This window comes from Loxodonta africana, chromosome 18 (assembly GCF_030014295.1).
Source record: "Loxodonta africana isolate mLoxAfr1 chromosome 18, mLoxAfr1.hap2, whole genome shotgun sequence".
In the NCBI taxonomy this organism is placed as follows: domain Eukaryota; kingdom Metazoa; phylum Chordata; class Mammalia; order Proboscidea; family Elephantidae; genus Loxodonta; species Loxodonta africana.
In genome coordinates, this window is record NC_087359.1 from 12854325 (window position 1) to 12880946 (window position 26622).

General features: G+C 54.2%; 1 protein-coding gene across 4 annotated transcripts; it reads right to left on the minus strand.

Annotated features, from left to right (window-relative positions):
- Positions 1 to 429: 429 nt before the first annotated feature.
- ENDOV (endonuclease V) lies at positions 430 to 26622 on the minus strand. 4 transcript variants are annotated; one of them, XR_010318271.1, is made up of 11 exons: positions 26496 to 26622; positions 25987 to 26158; positions 20428 to 20562; positions 20173 to 20212; positions 19102 to 19214; positions 17951 to 18019; positions 17255 to 17383; positions 14507 to 14580; positions 14226 to 14267; positions 13546 to 13822; positions 430 to 11107 (listed from the first exon to the last, which is right to left on the minus strand). XR_010318271.1 is itself a non-coding variant. In XM_064270600.1 (10 exons), the coding sequence occupies exons 1-10, from the start codon at positions 26549 to 26551 to the stop codon at positions 13690 to 13692; spliced, it is 963 nt and encodes a 320-aa protein (XP_064126670.1). In that variant the 5' UTR covers positions 26552 to 26622; the 3' UTR covers positions 437 to 13689. The 4 variants fall into 4 exon arrangements, 3 of the variants coding, with proteins under 3 accessions (XP_064126670.1, XP_064126671.1, XP_064126672.1); XM_064270600.1 differs by having other exon boundaries at positions 437 to 13822; XM_064270601.1 differs by lacking the exon at positions 14226 to 14267 and having other exon boundaries at positions 438 to 13822.

A 26622-nucleotide genomic window follows, 5' to 3' on the forward strand; every position in this document is an offset into this window, starting at 1 on the left:
TCCCTGGTGGTGCCTCCCTCATTCCTGCACCTCTTTCCTCAGCTCATGGCCGGCCTGAGGCCCTCAGCAGGGTGGCAGGTGCTGAGGTTTCACCTGGAGGGAGGAGAGTCAACCAGACTAAACTAGCACCTACCAGGGCCCAGTGCTGCTCTGGGCATGTGTGTACAGGGTGCCCTTATTTCTCACAACTGCTCTGGGGTATGAGGATTATTTTTCCCCATTTTACAGAAGAGCAAACTGAGGCTGAGAAAGGTTGTAAGAAAAGGTCTCAAAGTCTTACAGCCCATAAATGGCAGAGCCTGGGTCCATGGGCTTATTCTCAAATGTTCTGTGCACTGCGCCTGTGCTCTGTCCCTGGCTGCCCCCAGCCCCCCACCCCTGGGGCCTGGTGCACTCCTCCTCTTCCTTCTCCCAGCTGCCCTGCCCTCCCCCTTTAGTCGCTACTCCTCGCTGCCCTGAGTGCTCCACCAATCTTGGCTCCAACAGAGACCTCACCAGTCACACCGGTCCACACATCTGTCCCTCCCCAGCACTGTCCCATTCCATGGCTGCTGGTCGCCTCTGCGTTAGCAGTGACCACTTCCGGCCTGAATCAGCAGGTGATTGTGGAGCAGATGAGGGACAGAGACAGGCTGCAGGGCAGGAGCCAGTGGGGAGCTCATGAGCCTGGGGCCTGGGGCCTGGGGCTGCCCCCTGTTCTTGGGAGATGGAGGCCCTGGCCCCTGGTTTCCGGCCCTGCTGGAGGATGAGGCAGGCAATCACCTTGGATGGGATAAACCTTGCTGGGCTAATTGGCTATTCCTCCCTGCCAGCATGACAGGTCTTGCCTGACATTTCCCCAGATAGTTAATTGATGCCTAAGTCATTTGTCATGGAGGCCTCGTTATATGCCAACTGGGTCCCCTAAGCTGACAGCGTCTGTGCCCTAGAAACAAGATTGGCAAGTTGATAATGGAGCCTTAGTCACACTGTTCCCTGCTGGCAGTGGAAAAGAATCAATCGGAGACAAGATGGAGCACCGTGGGGAAGAGATGACGCTGCCCAGGGCCTTGGGAACTAAGATCTGTGAAAGATCCTGGAGCCACAGTGCCTTCTTGGGAAGGTCCCCTAACCTCAGTGTCCCCACCCAGGCATACCCTTCTCTGGTAACGGTACTCCTATTTTCCATGGAGACTTCTCTCATAAGGTGGGCTGGAGCTGACTCCCCTCCCTGGGTCCGGGCTAGGCTCAAGGTCCTCCCAGGCTACAGTGATCCACTCAGGGCATAGGACTCATGCCAGCAAGACCCCATGAGTGCTGGTTGGCCTGACACATTCACTGGAACCGCTGGGAAAGAGGGCTATGCTTCGCTAAACTGGGAGGAAGTAGGCTGGGTTGCAGGTGGCCATCTAGCCCACCTGGGGAGAGAGGCCTCCTGAGAATGGCACCAACACAAGAGAGCAAGGGAGAACCAGGCCTATGCTAGCCAGGCGTGTGCAGCCCGTTTTTGCTTACGTTGACTTAAGTTGGCTTTCTGTCACATGTAGCCTGGAGAATTCGACTATATACAGTGAGTCTTGGCTCTAATGCCTACCTCAGGGTTCACCCCATCTTCAGAGCCTGTGTGGGTCTGCTCACATGAGCTGCTGAAGAGCCCTCTGGGGAGGAAAAAGACCTAGTGCTGATGAGCAAGGACTGGGAGAGAGAGCCTGGGCCTAGGGCCAGGGCCCAGGGGAGGGTGAGCTCTAGGGTGGCCTGGTGTCTCCCCCTCAGGAGGTCCAGGGTCCCACCTGATGGGGCTGAGGGGCAGTAGGGTGGAAGTAGAAGAGAAGTAAAGTGGAAGGAAAGGCTTCCCAGCATCTCTGGGGCTCGGGCAACTCAGGCCGACACTTTCAGCACCTGCTTCAGCACTGAGGACAGCGGTTACCCCCAGCTGAGAAGACACAGCAGGCCCCACAAGGTGACATGGTGGACAGTCCACAGGAAGTGGACCTCACCATTATGAAACATGACAGCCCAGTTCATCTCAAGGCTGAGACCTAAAACTATGGTGTCCACATGCCTTAGAAACAAGAGCTGTACAAACACAACTCCTACCGGTAGTTCAAATCAGCTACTTTCCTAGGATTCTGGGGATGGGGAGGGAAGACGGCATCAGATTTGTCCTCAGCCAACATCAAAAGCTAGAAGATGACGATGGCACAAAGTCTTCCAGGTACAGAGGGGGGATGACTGCACCCTAGAACTTCATACCCGGCTCAACTATCAACCAAGTGGGAAGGTAGAAGAGATGGTTTCTGACATGAAAGGTTTCAAACATTGGAGCCCTCACACACTCCCTCTCAGGGAACCACCAGATGAGCATACGCCTAAAGCAAGGGCTGGTCCAGGATAGAGGGCTGTGTGGGATCTGCAGAGCAGAGGATTTGGCACAGGAATGAAGTGCAAGGAATTCCTGGGATAAGGGTGGAAGGAAGCTCCTGGTGACAGATGTGCAGTGGGTGTACAAGCAATTGGGACAGACGGCTACTGGAGCAAGGCTTGGTATTGGTTATTTTTTGCTGCATGGCAAATTATCCCCAAATGAAGATATACCATCTTACACGGTTTCTGAGGAACAGGAATCTGGGAGTAGACTGAGAGGTAGTTCTGGCTTAGGCTGTCTCATGAGGTTGCAGTCAAGATGATGGCCGGGGCTGCAGTCATCTGAAAGCTCAACCGGGACTGTGAAGCCACTTCCAGAGTGGCTCACTCCAACAGCTGGTGGCAGGAGGCCTCAGCTCCTAGCCATGTGACCTCTGCATAGGGCTGCTTGTGAGATGGCAGCTGACTTCCCTAAAAGTGAATGATCCCAAAGAGAGAGATGCCACGACAAAAGCTGCAATGTGTTTTGTGAGCTATTATCAGAGACCCACCATCACTTCTGCCATATTCTATTGTTCATTGTGGAAGAGGACTAAACAAATACCAAGAAGTGGGGATTGTTGGAGGCTCCAAGAAAAAAAAAATTAGATGGCCTCATGTTCTTTATGTACCAAGAGGAGGATTCATTGCAGGGTTTGGAGATGAATAAAAACAAAATAACAAACAAAAAGAAAACTTTCTTTTTCTTTACTTACACAGAAAATAAACCAAATCTCCACCCCCCCCCCAAAAATGAGGCGATCATTAAGTCCAGGAAAAACAAGAGGTTGTACAAGAAAAGAAATGTAATTACATTACATTACTCAGCTGTGAACAGGATAAGCAAAGAAATAATAGCGTATATATTGAATTCTGATTCAACCAATAAAGTGGGAGGATGGGTGGAAGGAAAGGGTGTGAGTGTGTGAGAGGGGCTGTGTATAAGAGAACAAACCAAACTCTCAGCCCCCAGGAGTGTGAAGGCAGTGGGTAAGGGCTAAAACGGAGAAAACCCAACATTAGTGTATCACTTACCAGTAAATACCAAAGAAACAGGCAGACTAATAGGGACGTGTGCCTCTGAGAAGAGAGGAGAGGGTGGGTGGGTAAGGAACTGCTGTTCACATTACGAGTTTTGAAGAACTATTTGATTATGTAAACTACGTACAGTTAGGACTTTGATAAAAAATACAAGTGAAGTTTAAATAACTAAAACACCACCACCCAACCTGCTCCCTACTCCCGCTTTCCTGTCAGGCCCCTGTACCACGCCCAGTGGCTGCCTCCCCTTCCCAGAGCAGTGTGCACCCAGGCCAGCCAATGACCTCAAGTCTGGGTCTGTGTCCCCTGCCCCACAATGGCCTACCTGCCACTCCCCTCCTTCCCTTTCTCTCAGTTGCTCTAGGTCCAGTTGCCAATCTGGTCCCCACCCTACCCTCTCTCCACTAGTATGGCACCCATCTTCCCCTGCACACTCCCCTTATTCTTCCCTGTGGGTTCTGTCCATGGTGGGGGGGGCACCAGAAAGTGGGGAGGGGGCTGCCCAGGCTGGGAAATGCAGCCCAGCCCTGCCCAGGAGGCTGCCAGCAGGCCCTGCTGCTGGCCCCAGGCAGCAGCCATGCCCTGGTTCTTCTAGCCTGCACCCCCCACCTTCCAGCCCACTGCCCCTGGCCCTCACCTGGAGGAGAAGACAAGAAGATGGACCTTTGCCCACAGCCGCAGGGAACTAAGTTAGAGAGGGTTTCCTGCTTCTGGGGAGGTGAACCAGGGATAGCAGGTCATGCTCCATCTTTCTGTCACACCTCGCCTAATTACCCTGCTTGCTATTCATTTGGATGTCAGTGCTGCCGCCCGCTGATGCTTTAGTAATTTGGTAAAACTCCACGCAGGGCCTGGCTGGGGGCAATGCGGCAGGCCTGCTGGGGCTGGGCTGCTCCAGGGTGGGTGGGCCAGGCTGGTAAGGGCCCCCAGCAAGTGCAGCCTCCCCAAGTGCTTCCTGGTCGCACCCCCAGCTCCTCACTTGCCCTGCAGGACTGGAGCCCAGACGACTGGGGCACGTAAGTGGGGTCTGCAGCCTGGGCACTGCCCCTGAGAGGAGGGTACCCTGGTCTCTGGGCCCCTGACCAAGGTTCCCCTCCTGCTCCTAACACCCAGTTTGTTCTAGAGACACGGATCCTCACAAAGCCCAGAAGTGAGGACAGAGGTGCCAAGAGGTGCATTAACTCACCTAAGCACACAGCATCCAGTGCAGATGTTGTGGGCTGGAACCCATGGCCCGCTTCCCATCCCAGCTGTTCCTACCAGGCCACAGAGCCCCAGGGACCCCTTCAGGGACCCTCCCTAGGAAGCAGGAACACAGCCTGAGGAGCTGTGTGTATACCAGTGACTGGGGCCTGAGAGGCTGGAGAAGGGGGGCGTAGGGGGCAGTCCTCCCCTGGAGCCCAGGTCCTGGGCTTGGAGAGTTGGGACCCCAGAGCCTAGGTGGGTGTGTGTGGCTCGGGTGAGGTGTGGGCGAAGGGGCCAAGGGAGCCAGCTCAAACCCGGGGTTGAATAGCCCAATGCCCATGGCTGAAGGAGGGCGGGGCTGGAGACAGCTAGGACCACCAGCTGGGCCTCCCAGGCCTGGCCTTGGAGAACATGTAGGTCTGGGTGTCCTTCATTCCCATTCTGGATTTTACACGAGAGGAGAGGGTAGGTGGGCAGGGTCCTTGTGAGCAGGCTGCCCTGGGGGAGTGTGGCTCCAGCACGGTGCCTGGGATTGACCCCCAATGCCCCAGGCCAGCCCACTCCCTTGAAGCCTCTCTCAGGCAGGGCAGGCCCTGGGGTAGGGGTAGGGGCACAGAGGCAGGTTAACAGGAAAGTCTATTTGGGTCCAGCTTGAATTATTAAGGAGTTCAGGGGTTATTCTTAGCTCCAGTGCAGGCTGTGGTCTGTGAAAACGGGCATCATCGCAGCCCTATTTTTAAGGTTCTGTGGGAAGGAGCTGAGATGCCACTGCACTTAGGGGCTTGTGGGGTGGGAGATCCCAGGCAGGGTGGGTGGGGGTGTGGGGCCCTATTCCCTAGCACGCCCCTCTGCATCAGGGGCCAGAGGCCAAGAGCCCGCAGACCTGGCCTGCTTCTTCCCCATCCCACTGTTCTCTTGCCTCCCACCAGGGCCCAGGTTAGCCCACGTGCAGCCAGAGGGGTCTGGAGTGGGTACAGGATACGGGTACCTCGGGATCCTGCCTTCCACGCTGTGGGGCCCTAGGCCCCACCCCCGCTGCCTCCAGTTGTTTCTGTACCCCTGCCAGTCCCTACCTATGTCTGGCTGCCTACCCTGGATCCTCCCATCCTGGCTGCCCCTGGCCCTAACTTCTGCAGCTTGGCCACCCCCTTCAGACTCACATGCCCCACTCCCCTCAGCCCGGCCCCTCCCAGCTTTCCCGTGTATACCTGGGCTGCACTCCCTCCTGCCTTGTGGTGGGCCAGGGTCTCTGGGACACTACGAAAATGCCCTCTTTTCATCTCCTCCCCTCTAAAAGGGCACTAATGTGGACATGAGGCGAGACAAGGCATGGGCGTCTTGGCACGGGGCCTGCCACTCCACATTGTCACGAGTTCTTATCCTTGAGGTTTTTCCCTAAACTCCAGGTCCCTTTAAGACTCAGACTCCCATCCCTCCATGCCAGCTTAAACCCTAACTCTACCACAAAGCTTCCGTAGTCCATCAGGGCAGCCGGTCTTGGGTTAGACACTAACTTCTGTTGGAAGTCAGGCCCCTACCTGAGGAATGAGTGGGGTTATACTTAGTGTCTGAGTGGCCCATACCAGGCCTGGGCGGGGGCTGTCTTTTGGGGAGAGCCCGGAAGCTCTTAAAGGCAGATGTAGTTTCTGCCCTGACCCTCTGTGAATCTTCCTGCTTGGGGGAAGGGAGAGTCCTCTCCACTGGACCTGCTCTCCTACTCCCTCCTCTGAGCCACGGTCATAGCTGGACATCATGGGGATAGAAAAAAAAAAAAAGAGGGAAGACTCCTAAAAAACACTCGTAAGCTAGAATGACCAAGCAAAGAAGACTTAAATTACTAAAAACAGAAATGAAAGCAGGGATATTACCACTGACCTTACAGAAATAAAAAGTGAATATTATGAAAAATTGTATGTCAAGAAATTGGACAACCTAGATGAAATGGAAAAACTTCTAGGAACTCACAAGCTACCCAAACCGACTAAAGAAGAAACAGACAATCTGAATAGACCTATAACAAAGAGATTGAGTCAGTAATAAAGAAAACTTCCAATAGACTGTTGAAATGTCAAATAATCTGATACATATGTTTACCACAGTTAAAAAAAAATCTTTGAAATGACAAGTGTTTTGTTATATATTTTATCATAATTAAAAAAAAAAAAAAAAACTTCCAACCAAGAAGAGCCCAGGGCCAGATGGCTTCACTTGTGAATTTTACCAAATGTTAAAAAAAATAATGAGCACCAATCTTTCTCAAACTCTCCCCCCTGAAAAAAGAGGGGGGACACTTCCTAAGTCATCCTATGAGGCCAATATTACCCTTACATCAAAGCCACACAAAGACTTCATAAGAAAACTAAAGACCAAATTCCTCATGGATACAGATTTTAAAAATCCTCAACAAGATACTAGCAAGTCAAATCCAGAAGCATAGTAAAGGGTTATACACCACGACCAGGTGGGGTTTAACAAGACATGCAAAGGTGGTCCAAGATCTGAAAAGAAATCAGTGTACTACCCCATATTAGTAGAACGAAAGAAAAAAACCCTGATCATCGCAATAGATGCATAAAAAGCATGTGACAAAATTCAACACCCTTTCATGATTAAAATAAAAAAATTCAACAAACTAGGAATACAGGGAACACTTTCAAGCTGATAAAGGGCAACTATGAAAAACCCACAGCTAACATCATAATTAATGATGAAAGACTGACAGCTTTCCCCTTAAGATCAGGAACAAGACAAGGATGTTCACTCTCGCCACTTCTATTCAACAGTGTATTGAAGTTCTAGCCAGAGCAATTAGGCAAGAAAATAAATAAATAAAAGTCATCCAGACTGGAAATGAAAAAGTAAATCTATCTCTATTCACAGATGGCAAGATCTTATATATAGAAAACCCTAAAGAATCCATGCAAAATCTATTAGCGCTAATAAATCAGTTCACCAAAGTTGCAGGAGAAAAAATCAATATACAAAATAATTGGAAAAGGAAATTAAGAAAACAATCCAATTTATGAGAGCATCAAAAAGAATAAAATATTTAATAAATTTAACCAAGGGAGTCCAAGACTTGCACACTGAAAACTACAAATATTGTTGAAAGAAATTAAAGAAGGTCTAAATAAATGGAAAGACCTCCTAAGTTCATGGATTGGCAGACTTAACGTTGTTAAGATGACAATACTCCTCAAACTGATCTGCAAATTCAAAGCAATCCCTACCAAAATCCCAGCGGCTGACCATGGTCTCTGGGAACATCTAGCTCAATTGGCATAACACAGTTTATGAAGAAAATGTTCTACATTCTAACTTTGGTGAGCAGTGTCTCGGGTCTTAGTAGCCTGTGAACAGCCATCTAAGATACTCCACTGGTCTCACCCCTTTGGGAGCAAGGGAGAATGAAGAAAACTAAAGATACAATGGAAAGATTAGTCCAAATGACTAATGGACCACAACTACCATGGCCTCCACCAGACTGAGTCCAGTACAACTAGATGGTGCCTGGCTACCCCCAATGACTGCTCTGACAGGGATCACAATAAAGGGTCCTAGACAGAGCTGAAGAAAAATGTAGAAACTTCTAACTCACACACACAAAAAAGACCAGACTTGCTGGCCTGACAGAAACTGGAGAAACCCTGAGAGTATGGCCCCCAAACACCCATTTAGCTCAGTAATGAAGTCACTCCCAAGGTTCACCCTTCAGCCAAAGACTAGACAGGCCCATAAAACAAAACAAGACTAAAGGGGTACAACAGCCCAGGGGCAAAGACTCAAAGGCAGGAGGGGACAGGAAAGGTGGTAATAGGGAACCGAAGGTTGAGGAGCGAGAGTGTTGACATGTGGGGTTGTTAACCAATATCATAAAACAATATGTGTATTAACTGTTTAATGAGAAACTAGTTTGTTACGTAAGCCTTCACCTAAAGTACAAAAAGGCAAACAAAAAAACCCAGTGGCCTTTTTTTGTACAAATGGATAAGCTGATCCTAAAATTCATATGGAATTGCAAGGGGCCCCACATAGCTGAAACAAGTTTGAAAAATAAAAAAGTTGGCGGGCTCACATGTTCCTATTTCAAAACTGACTACAAAACTTCAGCCATCAAAACCATGTGGTCCTAGAATCTGCACAGACATATAGGCCAATGGAATAAAATTGAGAGTCCAGAAATAAACCCATACATATGTGGCCAATTGAGTTTAGATAAGGGTGCCAAAACTATTCAGTGGGGAAAATAGTGCTGGGACAACTGGATATCCACATGCAAAAGAATGAGTCTGAACCCCTACCTCACACCATATACAAAAATCAACTTAAAGTGGACCAATGATCTAAATGTTTAAAACTATAAAATCTTATAAAACTATAAAAACCCTAGAAGGAAACTTAATCTCAACCTTAGATTAAGCAACAGTTTCTTAAACATGAAAACAAGAGCACAAACAACAAAAGAAAAATTAGATAAGCTAGACCATCAAAATTAAAACAAAACAAAACAAAACAAAAAACAAAAAAGTTTTTCTGCATCAAAGGACGCTATCAAGAAAGTCAAAACACAATCCACATAATGGGAGGAAATATTTACAAATCATATCTTTGATAAGTAATTTGTATCCATAATACATAAAAAACTCCTACAACAACAAAAAGACAAAAAACACAATTTAAAAATTGGCAAAGAATTTAACTAGACAGTCCTCCAAAAAACATATACATATGGCCAATAAGCACATGAAAAGATACAAAACATCATTAGTCATTAGAGAAAAGCAAATCAAAACTACAATGAGATACCACTTCCTATTCACCAGGATGGCTATAATAAGAGAGACCCGTAACAAGTTACGTGCAGAAATAGGAACACTTGTGCATTGCTGGGGAGAATGTAAAATGGTGCAGCTGCTGTGGAACATAGTTGGACAGTTCCTCAAAAAGATAACATAGAATTGTCAGATGGCTCAGCAAGCCCTCTCCTATGTATACACCCAAGAGAACTGAAAATATAAGTTCACACAAAAAATCGTATACAAATGTTCACTGCAACATTATTCACAATACACAAAAATTAGAAACTCACTAAAATGTTCATCAACAGATAGATGGATAAACAAAATGTGGTATATCCATATAGTAGAATATCATTCAGTTACAAAAAGGAATGACATTGGGATACATGCCACAACATGGATGAACCTTGAAAACATTATGCCGAGTGAAGAAGCTAAGCACGTAAGGCCGTATATTGTGATCCACTTATACGAAATGTCCAGAATAGGCAAATCCACAGACCGAAAGCGCAACAGTGGTTGCCAGGGGCTGGAGATATGGGCGAGTAGGGAGTGACTGCTGAGGGGTATGGGCTTTCTTTTTGGGTGATGAAAATGTTCTGGATTTAGATAATGGTTAAAGCACTCGGCTGCTAACCGAAAGGTCAATGGTTCAAAGCTACCAGTGGCTCTCTGGGGGAAAGATGTGGCAGTCTGCTTCTGTAAAGATTTACAGCCTTGGAAACCCTATGGGGCAGTTCTACCCTGTCCTACAGGGTTGCTATGAGCCGGAATCACCGAGAGGGCTGTAGGTTTTTTTTTTTTAATAGTTGCGCATTGTGAATATACTAAAAACTGAAATGTATACTTTAAGATGGTTGAAATAGAAAATTTTGTTATGTGAATTTTATGTCAATTAAAAAAAAAAAACCCCACTGACACATAGGTTGTCTCAAGCTTATTTCCAGGCTCTGGCCTGCTCTTAACTGGGGGTGGGGGTGGGGGAAGTGGGAGGTCCCTCTGCCTCTAGCCCCCTACAGGAAAGAACACAGTCCACTTCCAGTTATGCCCTCAGCCAGGAGAGGCCACTCTGAGCCCCGTGGTCACCGAGGTGCCATTAAAGTAGAGTCCCCATGAGGGCCATGACCACCCTGTCTGTCCCTTAGAGAGAGAGCCGGGCCCTAGGGTTGAAGCGGCTGCGTTTCTCAAAGCATCGCAGTGAGCCAGTCTTAGGTGGGTCTACTGTGTACCAAGCTGTGTGGACCTTACCCCCAATGCCCCCGTGCTCTCCTGTACTGGGGCAGGTGTGGAAGGGAAGGCACAGCCCTGAGCTCTGAACTCTCTGGCTTGTGGGAGCCTGGGAGGAGGTAAGAACTGCCCCACCTCTGGTTTCTTCCTTCTCGGCTAAAGTTGGAGTGGCCTTGCAGAGCGTAGGCCATCTGTCCAGCCTCCGAGGGCCCCCACGTTCCCAAACTTTTGGTAACCCTTTATCCAGGGCTTCCGGGCTTCGTGCTAGCCTGGCGCACACCCTCACCCACTTCCCGGCTATCTGTGAGGTAGGCCAGTTACCATTCACGAGGGATCAAGCTTCCGAGCTTGGTTCATGCGTCTTGCCCAAAGTCAGCTGGGCCCACCTTCAGAGGTCTAAAATGGTTGATCCTGCTCCCAGTTCCACCTGCACCCTAGGTCCTGAGCCTGATGGGTCCCTGGCAGGGAAGGATCTGGAAGGAATGGAGAGGGTAGGTGCAGGGCCAGCTGTGAGTCCTCCAGCCCTGGCTGCTGTGGGGTGCCAGGTGAGTGTGGGGAGTGAGGAACTTTGGGGGGGTGAAGTCGGCGGCAGGGTGACGTGCTGGACCCAGCGCTGCCTGGGGCCCTGCCATGTGAGCACTGGGGGAGGTGGAGTGGGAGTGGATTGAAACCTGGGCACTGGTGGGGTCACCGGGAGCCACCACCCCCTGCCAGCTCCCTGTGGAACCCCCTTGTGACTGCCCTGTTCCCTGCTTGGGATGTGGGTGCTCCTGATGCAGACCCTCTCTCTACCCCAGGGCTGTGTGGATCTGGGGGTGAGTGGTGGGGGAGGTGGGTGTGAATGAGTCTGCATGCAGCAATGACACAGGACTGCCGGGCCCTCGCTCCCCCACCCCATGGACCCCCAGGACTGTGGCTGTGCTGGTTGAGGTGGGACCCAAGACCCAGGCGGAGCCCTGCCCTTCACTGCCTGTGCCCAGGGACATGCAGGTGTTAGTGAGACGGTTCTGCGGGGCTTTCATGGATGGCTCGGTTCCCTTGTGTGCAGCAGGACTGTGTGGGGGGCCCAGCCAGGGGGTGAATCCACGTGACAGATGCTGGACGGTTGGGCTGTCCCTTCTGTCCCTAGGTCCAGCATGGTGCTGGGCTCCCACTGCTCTCCATTCATTGAGAACGGACCACGTGTCTATCGCTGGGCAGGTCCTCATGTCCATTTCACCCAAACCCCAGGAGGTGGGTGGGTTGGGAGTGGCAGTCTGTCCTGGCTCTGAGTCCCATCCCATGCTTTCCTGGACTCTCTCCCAAGGCGGACCTCAGTCCCACGCGTGCAGGTTTGCCGGGGACCCCAACAGTTTCACCAGTTGCAGCCAGTAAGTCTGGGCCCCACGTGTGGTGGCGCCCTCCATCCTCAGATGGAGCCTCTGCAGCAGGGAGTGGCCACTGCTGTGCTGGGGAGCTGCCCTCCTAGCCGAGCATTCCAGCTTGGCATTGGCTGGCACTGCAGCTGGACAGATTTCATTTGGCACCTTTCTCTCCTCCTGCCCAAGCCTGGGCCCATCCCTATAGCCCCTGCATACCCCTGAGGGTGCCCCAAGAGCCTTGGGGGCAAGGGGCTGGCATGGCCTGTCCTTGCCGATGGGCAGACCTGAGACACTGCACCCAGGAGCCCACTGACCCTTCTCTTCGAGCTGGGGAGTTGTGGCAGGGCCTGCTGGCCCGACGGACTGTGGAGCGCCTGAAGCAGGGGAGACTTAGGCCTGCGGGGGTAAAGGTCAGCGCAGAGCCAGTTGCTGGGTGCAGATTCTTAGCCTAGGGTCCCTCTGGGGAGGATCAAGGTGTGGAGGGGCAGAGAGGGGGTATCTGGGGCTCCCCATGAACCCCAGCTTTCGCAAGCAGGGCGTGATCTCTTGGAGTCTCAGGGCTGGGGGGTGGGGGTGGTGAGAAGATGCCCAGGTGAGAGACGGAGGTGAGGGGGCACCAGAAAGAACCAGTGGCCAGGAGGCAGGCACTTGAGGGGGCACCTGCAGAACACACTGGAACCTGCCTGCCGGGAAGGGCACAGAGGGAGGCCTCGGGAGACTCTGCTGTTGCTGGCTCTGGTGACCGAGGGTAGAACCCGGGTCCCCTTTCTTGACTTTTATTACCAGGATCCAGAAGGCGAAGAGGCCAGAGGTGTGCCCCCAAGGAGGCTCGGGAGAGCCGACGGGTGAGGGAAGTCCCCTGAGGACCGGCTCATGGCAGAGGCTGGGCTGCCCTTGTCCCCTGCCTCCATGGGACTTCTTCCAGCCCACCCTATGAGGTGAGGTCGCTGCCAGGAGGGGCCCGAGTCAGGGACAGGGCCGAGCTGCTGCCCCACTAGAGTGGCCTCGGATGAGGAGGCCAGAAGGCACAGAGGAGCTGCGCCCCAGTGGAGGTTTGGGCCTCACCTGGCTGCTGTGTGGGACTCCCCCTGCCCCAGGCTGGGCAGCAGAGCCCTCAGCACACCATCTGGCAACCATCCTGCCCCTTTGTCCCCACCTGGCAGTCCCTCTGCAGGGAGCCCCCAGACTATGCACTCCCTCAGCCCCTCACTGTGGATTCACAGCAGCCTGGAGGATGGCCAGATGGCTGGGGGACAGGACACACAGCTGGTGGGGGCTGGAGGTCTGGTCACCTGGCACAGATCCCGCACTGGTCAGTGCAGAGGCAGGGTCAGTGGGGCTGGCCAGAGATGAGCCCCTCATCCTCCCGTGTTCCAGGGGAAGTAGCCTCATAAGCTCTCGGCTTGGAGCTGTGCCTTGTGGCAATCTGTCTTCTCTGAACACTATAGACTTCAAGGCACCATGGCCACACAGCCACACGTGGCCGGAGCAGGAGGGGCTGTGTCTGCTGCAGTAGTCTCTTGGCATGACCGTGGGGCCAGGCCCCCTACCTGCTGCTGTGGGTCTGAAGCTCCCTGCAGCCTCCAAGACGAGTCCCCCTCAGTGCCTGTCACGCTCCTGGAGGCCAGCGTGGGGTACCTCTGAGTCTTCATGGCATCCAGCTCTGCTTGGCCAACAGCCTGCGGCCCGCTGTCTCAGGGTGCCTGGGTTGGAGCATCCAGATCTGCCCCAGGGCCTGGGCTGTGGTCCTCGGGAGGCCTGCCCTCACTGGCGGGCTCTCCCGAGTATCGTTGGGGGCACACCTCTGGCCTCTTCACTTTCTGAATCCTGGTAATAAAGTCAAGAAAAGGGCAGTCTCAAACTCCAGAGCCAGCCCGGGGTCCTTCTCACCCCCCGACATGGTTCCAGGACACTGGGGCTTGTCTGGGTCCAGAGGCCATGACAGGGCATAGGCCAGAGGGCCAGGGGGACTTGGACGTCAGGGGTCTGCATGCGCTCAAGATACCAGCCCTCAACTCTGAGAGCTCAGGGGGCTCAGCCACCCCCGCCCCTTTGGTCCCCAAGACAGCTTATCCAAGGAGCTGCCACTGGCTTCCAGGGTAGAGGAGCACAAAGGTTACACAGGCCTTGCTCAGGGAATCTCAGTGGAGACTGATGGGCTCTGTAGCCCAACTGCTGCTGGAACCTGGCTTGCCAAGCTGCTCAGTGCTCCGGGACCCAGCTTCCTCACCTATAAGACGGGATGGGGCTCCTGTCCCACCGCAAGGCTGTTCTTTGGGTTAAAGAATCCGTGTGAAGGAGCGTGAATGACGTGTCCACGGTGACATGGCCAGCCAACACCCTCCCTGACGCCTTACAGGTAACTGGGCTTCGAGAAAGGCTGGGTGGTGGGCCTGGGGGTTTCTGGACGGTCCACATCAGACCTGGAGTCCATACCCGCCCAAGCAGTCTACCGCTCAGCTCTCCTCCCCACCCTCCAAGGACCTCTCCTGGGCCCTCCTAGGTGCTCACCTCTCCCTCCCCAGTGCAGGGGGTGAGGCGAGCTCCAGGGTCCTGCGGATGTACTCACGGGAGCGGATATCAGCCTAGGAGAGACAATGGTTCCAGTGAGAAAGGTGGGAGGGGGCTGGGGCCCTGAGTTCGCCTCAGGACAGTCCTCCCAACAACGACCTGACGGATGTGCTGTCGTCCCCCCCCGCTGCCGCGTACAGTGCTCAGGTGCAACACCTGTCCTCCCCCCACATACAGTGCTCACGTGCAGCACCTGTCGTCCCCCATGTACAGTCCTCAGGTGCAGCACCTGTCATCCCTCCATGTACACTCCTCAGGTGTAGCACCTGTCGTCCCCCATGTACAGTGCTCAGGTGTAGCACCTATTGTCCCCCATGTATGGTGCTCAGGTGTAGCACCTGTCATCCCCCATGTACAGTGCTCAGGTACACACTTGTCATCCCCCCCACATACAGTGCTCAGGTGCAGCACCTGTCATCCCCCATGTAGAGCTCAGGTGCAGCACCTGTCATCCCCCATGTACAGTGCTCAGGTGTAGCACCTGTCATCCCCCATGTACAGTGCCCAGGTACGCACTTGTCGTCCCCCCCATGTACAGTGCTCAGGTGCAGCACCTGTCATCCCCCCACGTACAGTGCTCAGGTGCAGCACCTTCTGTTGCCCATGTACGGAGCTCAGGTGCAGCACCTGTCGTCCCCCATATATGGTGCTCAGGTGCAGCACCTGTCGTCCCCCATGTACAGTGCTCAGGCGTTAGCACCTGTCATCCCCCACGTACAGTGCTCAGGTACAGGACCTGCCCCCCACTCAGCCTTCTGGGGAGAAAGAGCAACAGGGCCAGTGTCCTGCAGTGGCAGGTTCAGACTGTGTTTGTCATCCCTGAGGCCCTAGCTGCTGGTGATGCATCCCTTCCCCCTGCTCAGCCTTCTTTGGGGGCTTTGAGCACATGCTCCTTGTGGGGGTGGGGGTGGCTCAAGCCACAAGTCTCTCTGCTTGAGCCTCTTTGGTGAGTCTCCTCAGCCTGGCTTTGTGACCCTGCCTTTGGGTTGTCATCTGTCCCCCTGCCTAGCATCAGCCATGCCCCCCCATCCCCAGGGAAGCATTTCCAGAAAGTTCTGTGAAGTCACCAGAATGAAAGTCTGTGGGCTGTCGGGGAGCAAGTAAGCACGCAGGAGGGGCAGTGAACCAGGTCAGGCCTGGCAGGACGTCCTCGGGTCCTTGCCGCTGGGCTTCTCCACTCCCAGCCTGACCTCAGGAGCCCTCGATTCTGGCTCAGAGGGTCTTAGCCCAGTTTGGGGTGCGTGACTAATTGACAGGAACAGCTAATCCCCCAGGCTGCTTCTGTCTCCAGTTAACAGGGAGGCAGCCAGGGGCATGTGCTGGTGGCTCCCCCCGCCTTCCTACAACCAGACTCGGCACTAGGAAGGCAGTGCCAGGAAGTAGGGGGACCCCACGGACACCATGCGACCAGGGTGCAGACAGCCACTAACCCCTCTCTCACTCCCACCTGGAAGGAGAGTCAGAGTGGCAGACCGTGGACAGGAGAGAGTGGCCCAGGAAGAAAATGGGCTGAGAGAGAACAAGAGCTGTCAGATGAGCCACTAGTCCCCCTCCCGGAAGCTCCTGCATGGGCATGCACCCATACCACTGCTGGGTTCGTGCTGGTCAGGCATCTGGCCGGCCCCTCTCTGAGGTGGGACAGGTGGTCCCTGCCTTATTTCAGGGGCTCAGGGGCTCTACAGGACAGCTTCCATCTACCACGCTGGGACAGACAGTGGGACAGAGGCCCAGTGGCCATGCTCAGCAAGTCTGGCAGTGCAGGGCACACAGTGTGGATCAGGGGCTTCTTGAGGTCTCCCTCAGGTCATACAGAGGCTGGAATGGAGGCAGAAAGGCCTATGAGGGCTGAGGACACATGTCACAGGTTGCAATGTGGGGCAATGTGAGGGAGAGCCCAGGTGGCCCACATATCCACGAGGCCGGCACAGCCCTTGGCAGGAACAGAGGGAGGCAGAGGGTGGTGTGGGTGGCTGGCCAGGTCTCAGTCCCTCACTGGCTGGAGGTGCTGGCATCAGCCTGGCCTCCCTGGTGCAGGGACACAGGGGTTTCTGGGATTCTGCTGCCCTCTGGTGGCCCCCTGCACCAGCAGCTCAGCCATCAAGGTCGAACCACGGTCCCTCTGCCAGGTCGCCTCAAGCTAATGCACAGAGGGCACAGAGGCCTTGGGAGGAGACGGAAAGGGCAGGGGCGGGGGACTGTCTATGCATTTGGCCCTCCAATCCATTGACAAAGTGGGCTCAAAGCTGGACGGCGGGAGGCCTAGTGGAGAAGAGCAGACTGGGCAGGCAGGGAGCCTGGGGCCTCTCGTTCCAGACAGCACAAGACTCACCTCCACACGGCGCACGTACAGAGGCAAAGCTGGGTCTCTCTCCTTCTTAAGCGTCCGTGGTAAATCTGGAATTCTACCCCCCTCCCCAGCTGTGACCTGCCCACACCTCCCTGCCTAGGCTTCAGAGCACCTTCCCTTGGGTTCCCTGAACAAACTCATGCCTGCCTCAGGGCCTTTGCACGGCTGTTCCTTATGCCTGGGTCTCTCTCACCCAGCTACCTCTATGTCCTCCTCCGGGCCCTCCTTCAGGACCGCTGCTTCCATCCTCCCTCCCCCTGTGACCAGGGGCTGCGCTCAGACATAATGAAGGAGGAGCCAGGAGGACGGTTCCAAGGGGCAGAGGAACATGGCCCACCCACCTGGCGCACGGGCTCTGGGATCCGAAACCTGCAGCAGGCTCGGGTCAGGCGCACAGCAGTCTCCAAGCTTATCTTGTGGCCCACAGAGATATAGAGGGGGTTGGTGCTGTGGTCGTGGCTCTTCAGGGCCTGGGCCAAGGGAGGTGAGATCAGAGCGCTGGGGGTCAGGATGCTGAGGTTCCCTCCCGCAGGCTGGGGTGAGCCGCTGCACCCAGGGTCAGGACCAGCTCGGTGCCTAGAGGATCTGACAAAAAGCCTTGGGTGGCAAGAGTGAGCTTGGAGGGTACCCTGCACTTCAACTGCTGTAGGATGGGCTCCCAGCCCTTGGGGCACCCTCCTGCTCCTAGAGGACAGGTGGGCCCAGCTGGAGGCCAGGAGAAAAGGCCCACGCCCGTCTCACATAGTCCCAGCGGCAAGGAGATGGAGGGGGGTAGTGCAGCACGGTGCACAGTGCCCATGTGTACACGTATACCTGTATGTGTGTGCACGTATACCTGTACGTGTGTGCACGTGTGTATATGCGCATGCATGTATACATCTGTGTATGTCTATGCATGTGTGCATGTGTATGTGTGCTGTGTACGTGCATATGTACATGAGTGTATGTATGAAAGAGCTCTCTGGCACCCACTGGCCCAGCACTTCCTCACATGACTTGTGGCTGTCCTGACCTGGCATGAGCCCCTGGCCACTTACCACTCCCAGAACGATCCCAGAGTCCCCCACCAGAGGAAATGTGTCACCTCCAGCCTGCAGGAGTTGTACCTAGAAAGTGAGGAACAACATTTGGAAATAATGTCTTTTCTTGGGGAAGGAATGAAAGAAGCCCTCCTGGTTTTTAAAATCTGAGCAGTCACTAGGCAAGGTAAAGGGTGGGATCTTGGCCACAACATTCACAACCTTGTGGCTGGCACCCTCCAGCATGTCCCACCCCACCCTCACAGCACCTCTGAGCTCAGCTCTACTCTCCCATTCCACTGATGGGGAAATTGAGGCCCAGCGGGGAAACAGCCTACCCAGGGCCACATGGCTGCTCACGGTAGCTCCAGGCTGCAATAAAGTCCTAGTCCCAGCCACTGAGCCACGTTCGTGGGTCCATAGATGACCCTCCCGGCCAGCAGGCCACAACCAGCACTGAAGCCACTTACTCCCTGCCCTTTCCCCAGTGCTAGGAATTTGGGCACACTTGATTCAACTCGGTGCCCCTGGGTGGTGCAAACAGTTAATGTGCTCGGTGCAAACGCAACTGCTGAATGCAGGAGCCAGAGAGCTAACGTGCAGAAAGCCTGGTCCTTGCCCTCAGGCTGCAGTCAGGCAGCGGAGCTGGTGTGTGCATACACTCCAGGCTGGGTGGGGACCAGTGAGGAAGGGGGCGGGCGGTGAAAGGACCTGGAGGGGTCTGAGCGCTCACTGGAGGAGGAGCCAGGGGGCTGGAGTGTGGTGGGAGGAGAGAAAGCATGGAGTACCAGCACACAGGCTTCCAAATGTCTAGAAACCTGTCTTGTCCTCAGTAGCCTGCCCTGTGTGGGTGGGGCAGCGGCACAGAGCTGATGGGGATGGGAGAGGCCACGGGGCCTGGGACACATTCAGGGTGTCTCAGGAGGCTGGTAGAGAGGCTTGGCGAGGCCTGAGGGGAGCAAGGCTGCTCTGGTACTCCCAAGACGCGGCACCCCGCAGGCGCCCGTGCAGTGGGGGGCCAGGGGTTCTCGAAGAATGTGGTCTTCCTTCTCTGGAATAGGGATTCCAGGGCAGACAGGACAGAGCTAGCAGGAAGGGCCCCAGAGGTGGGTGATCTCTGGAATGCTGTCCTCAGCACTGGCCCCCGTGCCCAGACCACAGCCCCTTACCTTCTCCTTGTGCAGGTCATTCTTCTCCAGGCCGTCCACCTGCAGGAGCTTTTTGGCCACTCCGATGCAGGGCAGGTCTATGAGGACGCCCAGGTGGCAGGCCACCCCGAAGCCTGCAGGGGCAGAGGGGGAAGGAGGGGTAAGGCTGGGAGGCCCGGAAGTAAGGAGCCACCCAGGTGGGGGGTGGTGGCCTGGGGCAAAGGACAAACCAGAATCTCTGAGATAACCTCTGGTGACAAAGGTCTGCTGCTGGGCAGCGGGCAGGTGCTGAGTCTCCCCTGCACACTGTGAGGTCTGCGGAGGCTCCTGTTCCTCTGAACTAGGAGACAATGTACCCCGTTTTCCTTGGATTTTCTGGTACCTTCCACTCTCCTCTCCTTCAGGCCTTGGGTCTCCTACACCTTCTTCCCTCTCCCATCTCCTCACAGTCTGGGCCATTGCCAGGCGCCAGATTGCAGGGGTGCTGGGCTGTGATGCCTGGCCGCTGAAGGCCCTTGGATTCAGGCCACCAGATCTGTGTCCTCATCAACCTGTTCACCCTGTCTCTGGACTCAGAGGCTCTGGGGAAGTGGCCAGGCCCCACCCACTTCTGCTGGTCAGGTAGCCCCCGCCACCACCCAGGCCTGCATCTCTGGGCAGCACAGCTATCTGCCCAGGCAAGCACGGGTTCCTGACACCGGCAGGGCCAGACGGGCACTCTGTCCCAGTGGTTTCCGACAAGGGCCCTGCACATCATGATGTCTCAGAGCATCCAGGTTAACAAGAACTGTGGGCCGGGGGTGGGCAGGGAGAGATGGCGGAGCATCTTTTCTGGCTAGGTATCTGTGTGCATGTGGAGGGGGGCGGAGAGTGGTGCGGGAGGGAGACAAGTAGACAGCCGAGTGGAAACCTGGAGCGTGCAGGCCCCGGAAACAAGTCCAGCGCTGAGGTGTGGCGCGGCCCCAGCCGCAGCAGCGGCCCTGGCAGGCTAGGGCGGGCAGCAGGCTGCCTCTCCAGGTCACCCCTCCCCCGGCACCCTCCCTGCCCTCTCCCAGCCCCTCTCCCTGGCCCTCCCTTTCAGGACAGGATTACCTCGGTGGTGTAACAGCCCATTTCCATCCACGAGAAGAACCTGGAAGGCCGCAGGTCCAATCTGGTCAGTGACACTGCCCGCATCCCCCAGCCTGGGCCGTCCCAGGAGCAGCAGGCAGGAAGGGGCCCCGATGACAGTGTCTGTGGAATTCGTCCTCCTCGCCCCGAGGCAAATGCGCCTCACCCTGGTCTCCCTCTGCTGGGGCAGGCATCCCTGGGGGCTCTCCCCACCCTGTCCAAAGGGAGGGCACCTGCCTGGGGCAAGAGGCCTGGCTCCTTCGCCCGCAGCTGCTTCACAGCCTCCACCAGGAAGGGCACCTCTCGGAAGGCCAGGAAGCCCGACACGTAGGGGGCCGTCAGGTCCACCACGCGGCACTCCTCGTACACCACCTGTCACAGCACACGGCGCGCGGGTCACCCCGACGCCCTTCCTGGGGCCTTCCACCCAGTCTCCTCTTCCCTCTGCAGCCGGCCCCACCCCCTCTCTCCACTCCTGTCCTCCTGTCCCTCTGCCCCCAGCACCCTTCTCTGCCTCACCTACGAGGGACAAGATGAGGGGACGGAAACAGTGAAGACGATCTGCCCTGCAGGCTGGTGGGGGGTTCACCGTGGTACCTTGTCTACGCCAGGTGCGCAAAGCTGCTGGCCAGCCTCGCCCCTACCAGCCCCAGGCCCTCCTCAGGATCCTCCTAGTAAATTAGAGTTGATCCCTGCCTATTGCTACCCTTCCCTACTCCACTCTTCCCTAACTACCCTGCCCTTCCCTACTCTACTCTTCCCTAACTACCCTACCCTACCCCACCCCACTCCTCCCTAACTACCCTACCCCATCCCACTCCTCCCTAACTACCCTGCCCTTCCCTAATATACCTGCCTTTCCCTACCTCACCAGGTTATTTGGAGACTCAAATAAGACAAAGTACAAGGAAACACTTTCATAAAGTGCCGTGTGAAAAGCAGGCATTAGGTATTGGTCCTACATTAGAAGAACCGTGGGGGAGAAAAGCTGGGTCTTCTTACAGTTTGTAGCAGCCTGCAAGGATACACTGGCTTTATGAAAAGGGACTTCAAATAACTCAGAAGAGCAGGTATGATCTCAGAGCTAGAAACCTAACTGAGAACGGAGGTGCAAAAAGGAGTCTAAAAAGAAATAATCTGAGGTTGCAAGCGGGGAGAAGAAGGCTAGGGAGCCAGGCCAGCAGCCCTATGGGGGAGACGTCAGATGGATATTCAAAGACTTGTGCAAGCTGGGGGAGGGGGAGAGGTCAAAGGTTGGGCACAGGAGAGACTGGTGGTCTTGGAGTGAGGCCTGGAAGCTGGGGGCATAATGGTCAGGGGCTTCAGAACCAGTAAGGAAGCCAGAGAGCTGCTCTGGCCAAGAGGCTGCTCTTCACACTGAAAGGACCCCACCCCAAAGTGTGGAGAAGGGTGGCCCCCAACACTTCATTCCAACAATGAGTCTGGTCAGAGTGCACTGACGGCCGCCCTCCCATAAGAACCGCCCAGCGGGAGCCAGGGCTGTTCCCACAGGCACCCTGCCCAGACCACTGCCTCCCTGGATTTATGTTTTCATTGAAAGCCCTCCATCTCTGGGTGACAGCTTTCAAAACCACAACTTCTGCTCCTCACTGGGTGCTGGATCAATACTAAGTGTACCTGAGAACCGACAACTCTGTGTTAGCCGGGAGGGCAGGCCCTGCCCTTTGGCATTTTCCTCAGTGACTCACTAGGAAACATACCAAATCTGCCAATGACCCAAGTGAGGAGGGTCAGATCCAATGACAGACAAGAGAATTTGGACTCATGGTGAACCAGCAAACTGGGCTGCTGGGCCCCAAACAACAGGATGGCTTTCAACAGGGATCTGTGTGAAGCTCAGACACTCAACTCTGAGGACAATGGTGGCTGCTTCAGTTGTCCTCTCTCCACACAACCTCCAGTGACCAGAGGGATTAACAAGGGGAGGAAACTGAGGCCCCAGCACCCAAGTCCGTGGCACAGCTGGGAGAGGAGTGCTGTGCACACGTCTGTGCACGCAGAGGAAGGGACAAAACAGCCAGAGCAGCAGGCCGGCTCCAGATGCCACACTGGACAGAAGGCAGGTGAGCAGCAGACAAGGAGGGGGCTAGCACCTGACACAAGCATGTCGGGTTTGCTCCTGGAGGAGGAGGGCCTCACCCTGTGTGGGTGACACTGAGAAGGGCACGGAACCTGGGGCCAAAATTGGGTGGTGGGACCGGAAGGCAGAGGCCAGGAGTATGCACGGCCAAAGGCTGCATTCTTGGGAAGCAGTTGTTTCTGGGGAGCAAGAGGTATGCCCTGGAGGCTCTGGTGAAGGAAGCAGAGCCAGAAGTTTATGGTCCTTCAGAAACAAGAGTCATCACAGATCAGAGGCCATGCTGAGCACCCATGCCTCAGAAGGGTACCAGCAAAGAAAGAAATGACACTTCGTTGTTCCTCATTACCTACGAAATGGAACAGGCCCTGGCCCTCCATACAGCTGCCTGTCAGCCCCTCCACAGAGCTGCCTGTCAGCCCCTCCACAGAGCTGCCTGTTATTGACTGACTAGGAAAATCCAGTATGCTTTAGAATGAACAGGAAAAGGTGGTAGATAGCTGTCCAAAACTACTACGAGGACTCAGACAGCAATAATCAAAACTTGACAGCTGACAAAAATGCTATCCTTCCCCCCACCAAATCAGGACACAGAGGAGCACAGTAACACTCTCTACAGTGAACAAAATCGTCTTAAGTAAATGGCAGATGGAAAAAAAACCACCAAGCAGAAATTCAAAGCTCACAGCTGAAGTGTAGAAAAAAGCAGGAAAATATAAATGAGAGTCTATGGAAAAAGGAAAGAAATCAAAGAAAAAGAGATCACCTCAGAAATGGAGAATCAATTACAAAGACACCAGATAAAAATCTGATAAGAAATTACTGAGGAGAGAAAGGAGACAGAGAAAGAAAAGGAAATTCAGGAGGTTAAAACAATAGTGGTAGACACAGAAGATGGGCAAAGAAAACTGTAGCATACATATAACTGAAGTCCCTGAAAAAGAAAAATGAACAGAACTGATATTTAACACTACGATCCAAGAAACATCCTCAAAATAAAAGATCTGACCCCATATATTGCAAGAGCCATACAAACCGGGAAAAAACTGACCTGGAAGAGTCAACTTGAGACATATCTGACTGGGGGTGCAGGGGGAGGACAAAAAAATCCTACAGCAAACACAATCCTAACAGTGGGAGAAACAAGAGCTATTTTTCTGGCAGTGGAAGGGAGAGGCTTGTTCTGCACTGCTGCCTGGAGGCTGACCGAGAACGTTGGGGTAGGAGTCACGCAAACTTAAACTTCAGCTCAAGGTGGGAAAGACTGCACCAGCTGCTGGTGTCCAGCTCTGGAAAGGCTGCTGTCTCTCAGGGACAATGGGAACGGTTCTGGGCCCTGTGAAAGGTGGGCTGTGGCTCCCAATCCTGCCTTTGCTTTTAAGCACAACCCATTTGTTTAAAAAAGCAGATTCCCAGGCCCTACCCTGAGACATTTTGAGTCAGTAGTCCGGGAAGGGCTCCTGAATTTGTATTTTTATTAAACAGCTTTATTGAGATATAATTTAAATACCATAAAGTTACCCATCTAAAGTGTACAACCATCTCGATAATCTAACTTGAAACACTTTCACTGCCCTCCAAATAAACCTTGTGCCCATTAGCAGTCCCTCCCATACGACCCTGCCCCCCGTCCCTGCCATAGGCAACCACTAATCTGCTTTGTCTCTGTAGATTTGCCTTAGAATTTTCAAATACGCTTCCAGGTGATTCTGATCCATCAGACCCACAGTCAGGCATTAGAGAACCACCAGACTAGACTTTTCCAAGACCCTTTCCTAGTCTAGGCTTCTCCAGCAAAGGACAACAAACGCCAAGTGTCAGGCACTTTGCTTAGTGCTGGGTTACAAAAGAACTAAGGTATAACTCTGCCCCAGAGAACCTGGTGTCCATGTGGAAGACAGAAATGTAAGCTTCAATATGCTGGAAAGGGCTGCAATTGCACACACATAAAAGGCCCTAGGGCACAGACGAGGCAGTGATCAATTCAGCAGCCGAAGCTACAGAGAGAAGGGACTATGTGGACTGGGTCTTGACGAGTGAGAAGTGGCCATGAGAATAACAAGTTAACATTTCCTGCTTAGTAAAGCAGAGGGTGAGCAAAAAAGAGAAAGATCCTCAACGAGATGAAATGACACAATGGCTGTAACAATGGGGTCAAACATAGCAATGATTGTGAGGATGGCACAGGACTGGGCAGCGTTTTGTCCTGTTGTACGTAGGGATGCTATGAGTCGGAACCAACTCGGCGGCACCTAACCACAACATTTCTTTATTGGAGGCTTATTAGACGCCGGTACTCTGCTAATTGCTTTCCATGTATGAGCTCATCTATTCCTCCCCACAGCTCTGTGATTTAGCTATCGATACTATCATCCTTGAGTTATAAAGAGGAAATGGAGGAACAGAGGGGTTCAGTGGAAAAAGGAAGAGCTGGAGTACATGCTCAGTTTGGCTTCTCCACTCTCTTACGTCCCACGTCATCCTACAGAACGACGGGGACCTAGGACGGCAGGGACTCTGGCTGTTTCACCACTGTATGTCTAGATCCTAGCACACAGTAGGTGCTCAGGACATTTTGGACTGAAAGGGGTCTTCCAAGTAAAGCACAAAGGCTTGGAGGCAGGAAGATGCTTGCTGTCTGCTATAGGGCAGAGGAGCCGTGCGAGGGGCATGCTGAGGCTGATAAGCAAAGGGTTCCTTCCCCAGAACTCGTCTCCAGCCAGAGCTTCCTGAGCCGTTCAGTCCGAATGATTCACGGGTATGCTGTTCATCCATTCGCACGTGAATTTAACAACGACTTGAGCGTCTCCTACATGCCAGGCCTTGAGCTGGGTGCTGAGACTACCACTGGGTTCCTGCCATCATGGAGTTGACCGCCTGGTGGGGCAGACAGGTAGCTCCCTTCCAGAGTGATAAAGAGGAAGTAGAGGGGGTGAGAGGCAACTCCCGGGCTTGTGGGTGAAGGGAGCTTCTGGGAGGAAGTAATGCCTGAGTTGTGACCTAAGGGCTAAGTAGGAATTAGCCAGGTGATGAATATTCCAGGAGAGGGAACACCAGTGCAAAGGTCAGGTGGGCAGATACGGCACAGCATCTTTGAGGAATTCAAAGTCATCCAGAGTGGACTTGGGGATGGGGGTCTGGGGAGGGCCAAGCTGACAGCATTGCATTAAGCTGGGGGCAATCTTAAGGGCCATTAAGCGGCATCAAGGAGTGTGAACTCCTTGCGATGAGGTCACAGGAGGGGCACTGACATGTTACAGGTGGACTGTGTGGTGACATGATCCTGTCTACTTTTTAGAAAAACCTCTCTGCTTGTAGTCAGAGAGACAGGGACCAGGGATGATCCACTTCTGTCACCTACAGGAGGTGTGGGTGGATGGCCAAGGAAGATGAAGTGGTGATGCAGAGAGGGGCAGGTTCTAGCAACACCTAGGAGGCAGAAAAAATATAGGCGGACGAAAGGGGAGGAGAAGGCTCAGGAAGACAGATTCCTGGGCAAGTTGGGGGTGTGATGCTGCCTCACTGAGCTGGAAATAGAAATGACAATCAGGTAAAAATAATCAGTTGATTCAGACTCAACACAGAACGTCCCTTAGTTTCTGCCTTTTTTTTTTTGCTTCGACGACTGCCCAGCCTATAAGGAAATCCTACAGAAGGAGTCGCCAGGTTCTAACGGGCTCCGCGTCCCTCGGGGTTACCTCGAGCTCTGGGTAGCTGAGCACCACCAGGGAGGCGCACGCGTTGACACTGTCCCCTTTCACAAAGGACACGTCCACGCCCCCGACTCTCAGCAGACCCGAAAAGTCCGGGTCCCGCTGCCACGCCTCCGTGTCCCAGTCTACGACGCGGGCCTTCAGCCGGGCTTGCTCTCTAGGAGGGTTGGAGAGAAACGTCAGGCTGGGCCCGAGGCCCCGTTCCAGACTCTCTCGCTCCCAAACCCCGCAATCCCGGCGCCCACCCCGCTCAGGGCGCCCGTTTCCGGCACGTCCAGGGTTAAGCCAGCGCCTGGTAGTCGCTGGGGACGCCGACCGGGGAACTACCACTCCCGAAAGACCCCTTGTCCACGGACCCGGAAGTTGGGCCCGGGCCTCGGCAGCTCGTACGCCAGGCACTTCGACTCCGAAACCAGGAGGGTACGAGTCGGAGGATCCGCCGAGAGCCGCATAAACGCGCTCTCTGGATCCTATGCGCCCTCTGACCTCATTACCGTTTCCAGAGTGACAGTGTTTCCTCAGACGGCCGTTCCACTCCCTGATGGGCCATAGCTCGGCCCCAGGCGCCTCTTCAGCAACGTCACTTCCGGAACGCCTCGCGCAGGCGCCGGGTCGACCTCG

What these genes read in the sequence shown, in the direction of transcription:
- ENDOV (XM_064270600.1), bottom strand. Translation starts at nt 26,551, where the DNA reads ATGGCCCATCAGGGAGTGGAACGGCCGTCTGAGGAAACACTGTCACTC. An exon ending in TCAGCTACCCAGAGCTCGAG is followed by an intron (nt 20,563 to 25,986) that starts GTAACCCCGAGG and finishes GTGCTGTGACAG; the next exon opens with GTGGTGTACGAGGAGTGCCG. An exon ending in TGGGCTGTTACACCACCGAG is followed by an intron (nt 19,215 to 20,172) that starts GTAATCCTGTCC and finishes CTGCCCCTGCAG; the next exon opens with GCTTCGGGGTGGCCTGCCAC.